Source organism: Tiliqua scincoides, chromosome 13, assembly GCF_035046505.1.
Source record: "Tiliqua scincoides isolate rTilSci1 chromosome 13, rTilSci1.hap2, whole genome shotgun sequence".
Classification (NCBI taxonomy): Eukaryota; Metazoa; Chordata; class Lepidosauria; order Squamata; family Scincidae; genus Tiliqua; species Tiliqua scincoides.
The window spans coordinates 14,472,189-14,480,082 of record NC_089833.1 but is presented as its reverse complement, the minus strand read 5'-3'; the positions used below and the strand labels follow the sequence as shown (position 1 = coordinate 14,480,082).

At 50.7% G+C, this 7,894-nt stretch overlaps 1 protein-coding gene across 1 annotated transcript in view; it reads left to right on the top strand.

Annotated features, from left to right (window-relative positions):
- The first annotated feature begins 6,978 nt into the window (after positions 1 to 6,978).
- Positions 6,979 to 7,894, top strand: part of GNA12 (G protein subunit alpha 12) — a 33,920-nt gene continuing 33,004 nt past the window's right edge. Inside the window, exon 1 of the mRNA XM_066640355.1 lies at positions 6,979 to 7,477. Coding sequence (XP_066496452.1) covers positions 7,142 to 7,477 — 336 coding nt within the window. The 5' untranslated portion in view covers positions 6,979 to 7,141. The remainder of the gene's footprint in view (positions 7,478 to 7,894) is intronic.

Here is a 7,894-nt window from a genome sequence, read left to right as displayed (position 1 = left end):
CAGAGGCAATTGGAAGTCACTTCCAGTTTACGTTGGCAACTTCCAGTTGAGAATGTTGGCACAACCTCTGGAGGGCCCTGCATGGCCTCTGGGTACGTTTTTGCAGCACCAGTGCCCTAACCCCCCGCAGATTTCAACATCCACAGGTTTCAGTATCTGAGAGGGTCATGGAACCCATCCCCCACGGATACAGAGGACCCACTGTATTGAGTCAGAAGAGAAGTATGCAACATCTGTGGTCTGGCCAGGCTCTTCCTTGGAAGATGTAGTAGGGTCAGAGATCATGTGCTCCTTGTGGGACTGGAAGCCTAACCAAGCAGAAGGTGGTCTTCACTACAGAAGAACCCCCCCTTGCTGAGGACTCAGGATTCCACACCACCCACACAGGCATCCCAAACAGGACTTGGGTTTCAAATCTATAACCAGGTTTAGCCAAGAGCTTAAACAAGGTAAGCCATGGGAACGATATTGGAGTTGAGAAGATTCATGCAGAAAGAAATGGCTGACAATACCCCCTAGTGGTTTAAGACAATCACTTCATACCTGAAAGGATGAGTTACTGGTTACCTGATAGCAAGATCTGTGGAAGCATTGCTTGCAACACACACATTTTTCTTTCTCAGCCAGAACATTGACAAGAATGGGCAGATGTGAAGTTGTGTGAAATGGAAACAATCACCAAATCTATCTTCTGTTGGCAACCTTCAGTCTCGAAAGACTCTGGTATTGCGCTCTGAATGGTGGTTCTGGAACAGCGTCTGGTGTGGCTGAAAAGACCAGTTCGGGAGTGACAATCCCTTCCACGCTGGGAGCAAGTGCAGTCTGTCCCTGGTCTGTCTCCCTGGCTATGGGCCTTCCTTCTTTGCCTCTTTGCCTCAGACTGTTGGCCAAGTGTCTCTTCAAACTGGAAGAGGCCATGCTGCACAGCCTGCCTCCAAGCGGGCCGCTCAGAGGCCAGGGTTTCCCACCTGTTGAGGTCCACTCCTAAGGCCTTCAGATCCCTCTTGCAGGTGTCCTTGTATCGCAGCTGTGGTCTACCTGTAGGGCGCTTTCCTTGCACGAGTTCTCCATAGAGGAGATCCTTTGGGATCTGGCCATCATCCATTCTCACAACATGACCGAGCCAACGCAGGCATCTCTGTTTCAGCAGTGCATACATGCTAGGGATTCCAGCTCGTTCCAGGACTGTGTTGTTTAGAACTTTGTCCTGCCAGGTAATGCCGAGGATGCATCGGAAATCTATCAAATCTATCTAATCAGCGCAGTAATCATCAAAGTACAGGTGCAGGTTGTGTGTGATGGCATGGACTCCTGCCTGAAGCTTCTGCCACCACAAGGGTGGGGACAGACTGATACCATCGAAGGGGCATGATGCACTGTCAAGGTGCTCTGAGCTGTCTTTGTCATCTACATGCGTCTGCAGCATAGCAACAAACTGAAAGGTGAGCTGCTACAGCCACTTGGCAGGTTGCCTTCGGTGCTTCTGCCATCTCCTCCCTGTTGGGGAACAAACAGACTTTGGGCCTAATCCAATCCAATTTTCTAGTGCCGGTGGGGCCGTGCCAATGGGGCATGCACTGCATCCTGTGGTGGGGAGGCAATCACAGAGGCCTCCTTAAGGTATGGGAACATTTGTCCCCTTTCCTTGGGGCTGCATTGCAGCTGCACCAGTGCTGGAAAATTGGATAGGATTGGGCCCTTCTCTCTGACCTAGTTTCAGGGTCCTCTATCCTGCAAGAGGGGCTGGTAGCATTGATGGAGCAGCCAGCCAAGTGGCTGTAGCATAGCCACTTTTGATTTGCCGCTATGCTACAATCACACGTACATTAAACGTTTCTCAAAGTGCACGCATGTGGCTTTTATGGCCTCTTATGTATACAATATACATTTGTCTTGGTCTGGCATCTCTTTAAGATGCCATAGGGCTCTCTGTTAATCATCAATACACATGTGCTTCATTTCCCATTTGTTTTTGTTTTCATTCATTGGCAATTTCAGCTTTTTTTCTCCCCATTCCCTTCTCAAACTACTGGGATCAGCTGACAGTGACAGGATCCCTATATAAACAGGCAATGATTTCCTTAAAATGTTGCTTCAGCTTCATTTCAGCCAATGTGATTTATGATTTTTTTTTCCTCCAGCACTGCTTTGAAATAACATGAAATGTGGTCTGTGCCGAGAAGCTTGCGCATTCTGAATCATCATTTTCCTATTATTAATATTGATCAGGGGCCTACTCCTCGGGCTTTTGAAAAATGCGCACTTCAAGAATGGGAAAAAAAAGATGGTGTTTGATCTGCCTAGTTACAATAAGATCATAACTTTATGGCATCCACGTTTCATTTTTTGCTCTTGCCAATATCACCAAAAAGGGAGAGAAAGTGGAAGGTGAGGCCCTTGCGAACTCTTAACTTCTACTTGCATAAAGGAAAAGCTGTTCTTAGTTTGCCACTGGCTATGTCTTTTTTCAGGGGGGGGCGCGCAAACCAGTAGGTTTATGTTAAAACCCTTCTTTATCTCTAGGATTAAATATTTAGTGGATTGATTTGTTAGGAGCAACTAATTGACTAAAAATGTGTCTGATTAATCAGGCAACAGCCATCTTTTTAAAAAATTTAATATAAATACAAAAACTCTACTGCCTTATAAGAGGCAGTCCCTCCTGTGTACATGTCAAGTCCAAAGTCAAGAGTTTGCCTCTCATCTCAGAACTATCATTTTTACCAGCTTACATATTTATGCACATTTAATGGATCAATCAATTAACTCATATGATCAACTGTAAATTTCTTTAATTGCATGACAGCCCTATGTTTGGACCCACCTTGAATGTCAATTTGCATCCTGGGCCCAAGGATATGGGGAGGAGAGGGAGAAAGGAGAACATTTTGCCTGGGTCTGGAGGTCCAAGAGGAACCTAGCTTGGGGAACAAGCTAGGAGGAAAAAGTTGAGGCTAGATTGTAGATCATGCTTGGGGACATTTATGCAGACTTATTGCCCTGTGTCTCTTTGGAACATCTCGTAAGATCTGGCAAGATTTGCTGGAGCCAAACAGAAATGTGGTCAGGACAGACAAGCGGCTTTCCAAACAGCAAGTTGCTGGCCCAGGCATGCCTCCCCACAACAAATGCATGCTCCAGGATGACAAGTTCCAGACTTCCTTTGCTCCTGCAGGCATTTCCCATGCATGAGCAAAAGCAGCCACGAGGGTGTGACATCCCGGTTTTCGGCAGGAGGGAGAAACAAGCACCCATAACAGTGACCAGAGACATTGTGATCCCAGGAATAGCAGGCAAAAGTGCTTCATTTTTAGTAGTTATGTCCCTCTTTCTTTCTCTCTCTCGGTTCATATCTATACTGCAGACATGCTGGTCTAGACATGACAGCAGACATGCTGGTCTAATAGTCACTCCTGTCTCGAAAACCCTGGGAACCATAGGTGCATGCTCAAGCACGGGTGTACATGCATGTGTCCAACAGAGAAGTGCCCACATCAAACTATGGTACAAGTCCCAGGATTCAGGGAAAGGAGAGAAACCATGAAGTTTCACTTTGCTAGAACCTGTGCAAATTTGTGGTATAGACCTAACCTCTTTTTCTGGAGGGGTTTCTTTGTGCCCCCGTCTTTCTATTCCATACCAAAATATATGGAAAGCAAGTGTGATGCGCTGGATGTGCGCAGCTGAAGACAATTTGACTTTTTCAAGTGGTGCTCCTCTTATATTCAGCAGGGGGGAGAGTAACTGTCCCTTTTCACCCCAACACAGTGTCTTTTCTAATGGCTGTTTGCTGGTGTCTCTTCTGCATCTTTTTAATGTGAACCCTTTTGGGACATGGAGCTGTTCAGTTAGTTGGGTTTTTTTTGCCTGTAAACTACTTTGTGAACTTTTTTGGTTGAAAAACAGTATATAAATACTGTTATTATTAACGCTCAGCTAATGTCTTAAATTCTTAAAAGCAGGCAATTGAGTATTTATTTGTAAAAGTTACCATCTGAAAAGAGAGAATCGCAGCAGATTAAAAAACAAAAACATAGTGAAAAAGTCAGCCAAAACACTCTTAAGTTAGATCAGGCCAAAGGCCAGCTGAAACAAGAACACCTTCAGCTCATGTTGGCATCCTTCAGTCTCGGAAGACCATGGTGTCACGCTCTGAATGGTGGCTCTGGAACAGAGTGTCCTCTCCAGTGCGCGAAGCCTGGGTAAAGTAGGTATGGAGGATAGGCTGTTACCCATGCAGCAAATCCCCCCTCTCCATGTCGCTGAAATGATCCAATGGAAAGGCAGAAGCCAATACGGTTGGTTCCAGCAGCGTCACAGGAGTTGCCAGAACGTGACTGTGTTCAGCCATGAACTGCCTCAGGGACTCTGGCTCCAGATTTTGCCTCGAGGTTGACTCCTGAAGCCTTTTCCACAACTGGATGTAGCCACAAGGCAGTGGAGGTTTGGGATCAGAGTTTTCCTTCTCTCAGATGAGCTGCCTTCCCAGCTAGCCTCAGAACATCAAAGAAGATCTCCTGGGGCAAGAGACTCTGGTCATTAGATGACTTTTTCAGGACTCTAGGCAAGAATCCATTAACAGAGCAGTGCTAATGGAGGAAGAATTCCCCTGTAATTCTTGTACACTTGTACAAATGTGCACTTGGACAGCATGCACATTCTTGGACATCATACACATTCTTCTGGAAGTGTTTTGTTTCCCGCGGTTCTGGTGTGGTCTTTGTGGAGTAATGGTGACACCTCGTGGATGCAGTGATAAACAACATTTTCACTTTTCTCTGAGTGGGAAGCAGCATGTGCCCTATACAGGCACACATCCCTTGAAGTCAATCCAGTCAATATCACTGTATGCACAACCATCAACAAAAACTGGAAGCTGCAGTTGTTGGACAAGTCAAAGCCAACTTCAGACAACCTTTTAGGTCAAAGTTGGCATATTGGAATTATGGGATAGGTTAGGGGGGTTGCTAAGAGTTCTTGGTCAACCACCCAGTACCAGTACCAGCATCAGGTACAAAATAGTGGCTCAGGGAGAAGAGCCAGATACTCATAGCTTACTGAGCGATTCATAGATCAAAATATGGCCAACAGAGCTGAACAAAGGTCTCGCCAAGGGGTGTCAAACTCTTTCCATACAGAGGGCCAAAGCATTCATGGTGCCTGATGAGGGCCGGAAGTGACATCATTAAGCAGGAAGTGACATCATTAAGCAGATGATGGCCAGATATCATCACTTTGTTCTTGCTTAGAAACTCATTAGCTGCAAATGACAGAAGAGAAAATGTGCTAATCTTTACCATATTTTCAAGATATGAGAGGGCCCAATTATCAGGCTGGGAGAGCCCAGTTATAACGGGGATGGATATATTGCTTCTGGGGACCACATTCAGCCCATGGGCTTTACTCTTGACACTCCCTAAGCACTAGCTCCTGGGGCCTCGACACAATGGGGCTTGGCTTCCTAGTAAGGTATGTAGGATTGCACTGTAAATTGGGTAGCTCTTCTTAAGGGCCCAATCCTATCCAATCTTCCAATGCTGGTGCAGCTGTGCCAATGGGGCGTGCACTGCATCCTGGGTGGGAAGGCATTCACAGAGGCCTCCTCAAGGCCTGGAAACATTTGTTCCCTTACCTCAGGGCTGCACTACAGTTGCATCAGTGCTGGAAAGTTGGATAGGACCGGGCCCTATGCCTGTCATTTGTCATCTTCATGCTTCCCTTCCCTTTAGCCACTTGGCTGATTTCCTGATTATCCTGGTTAAAGTAGTGCAATACTTCTTTCCTGAATTTCCTTACTGCTGTTTTCCCTACACCTAAGCCAATTACTATGTGCGTTTTAATTTTTTTATTAATGTTTTCTCTTTCCTTCCAACTTGCCTCTACTTTTTTTTTTTTAACTGCAAGCCCTTGGGGCAGAGACCGGCTCATTTTATCTCTGTACTGGTGGCGTAACTGGAGGGGGGGTGGAGCACTCGGGCTGGTAGGGAGCCTCAGCGAGGCGGGCAAGCGGCCCTTCCCTTCAGAGCCATTCCGGAAGCTCCCCGCCAGCCTGAATGCTCTGCTGCCCCTCCAGCTACACCACTGCTCTGTACATCAGCCTAGGGCAGTGGTTCTCAAACTTTTTAGCACTGGGACCCACTTTTTAGAATGAGTCTCACCAGAAGTGATGTCATGACCGGAAGTGACATCATCAAGCAGGAGTTGCAGGAGGCTCTGTGCGCTCCAGGTAAGTGGGGGGGACAGATGTATGTGTGTGTGTGTGTGTCATCCCATGGACCTTGGCCCCAGGGAGTGGGGCGGGGTGGTCTGTCACAGCTGTCAAAAGTTCAGATCCATCACACTTCCCCACCTGCAGCCTCATACCAAGGCTGATAAATAAAATGCCCATTGAAATGAATGGCGACCCACCCAGTGGTTCCCGGCCCACAGTTTGAGAAACTCTGCCTAGCGCTCAAGCCCAGCTATGTCTACTCAGAAGCAAGCCCCATAACGTTCCATGGAACTTACTCCCAGGAAAGTGCAGCCCTAGTGGCCTCCAGGCGTATGACCAATCGGAATGCGCCATTCCAGGACACGCCCTTTTTCCATTCACAACTTTTCCGCCTGGTGATGTCATCCAACCCCCATCCAATCGTGAAAAAGCGCCCGCCTCCCTTATTTCATTCCCACGCTGGGAAAACTCCTTCTCACACGGGTCACGTGGGCTACTCTGCTCCCCTCCCAGCACTTTTCCCCACCTCCAGCGTCTCTGCCGCTCTGATTGGCCGCCGGTGGAGTCACTCACACGTCGTTTTTTTGCCCCTCCCCGCCCCTTTCCACCCAACGTGCCCCCAAAAACCAATGAACGGCCGGCGCGCGCCTGGATGGATGGGTGCGGCGCCCAATCAGAGGAGCCCCACGCTGCAGGGCGCCCCGCCTACTGGGTGGGTGCGGCCTGAGGAAGAACCCGTAGCGAGGGAGGGAGGCAGCAGCTCGGGCGGCGGGGCTGTTCCGCGCTCCCCCCGCGGGTGGTTCCGAAGTGACCGTTAACGGCGGTTGGGGCGGGGCCGCGCATGCGCTCGCGGGGGAGACGGCTGAGGCGGCGGGCGATGGGCGCGTAGCGGCGGGGCGGAGGCTGCCGCTGGTCCGCGGAGGCTCCGCCATGTCCGGGGTGGTGCGGAGCCTGGGCCGCTGCCTGCTGCCGGCCGACGCGCCCAGCCGCGGGGGGGAGCGGCGGCCGGCGAGCGAGGGGAAGGGCCCCGGCCAGGGCCGGAGCCGCGAGGCGGAGCGCGAGGCGCGGCGCCGGAGCCGCGAGATCGACGCGCTGCTGGCCCGCGAGCGGCGCTCGGTGCGGCGCCTGGTGCGCATCCTGCTGCTGGGCGCGGGCGAGAGCGGCAAGTCCACCTTCCTCAAGCAGATGCGCATCATCCACGGCCGCGAGTTCGACCAGAAGGCGCTGCAGGACTTCCGCGCCACCATCTACGAGAACGTCCTCAAGGTGGGGCCGCAGGCTGGGGGCTCCGCTCCTCGGCAGCCTGCTCTTCGCGACCCCCTTCCCCAGCGCTCTGCGGAGCCTCCCCTTGCAGCAGTCTGCTTGGGGGGAAGCCGGGTAGACTGCCCCGGACCTGGAGGCTCTGCTCTCTGCTGCTGCTGGAAAAGGGGGGCACAGTCTCCCCCCAGCAGTCAGCGCTCTGAGATAGACTGCCCCTGGATGTGGAGGCTCCGCTCTCAGCTGTTGCTGCACTGCTGGAAAAGGGGGAGAACAGGCCCTCCACCCCCTCCCCAGCAGTCAACACTCTGAGATAGACTGCCCCGGACCTGGAGGCTCTGCTCTCAGCTGTTGCTGCACTGCTGGAAAAGGGGGGAGAACAGGCCCTCCACCCCCTCCCCAGCAGTCAGCGCTCTGAGATAGACT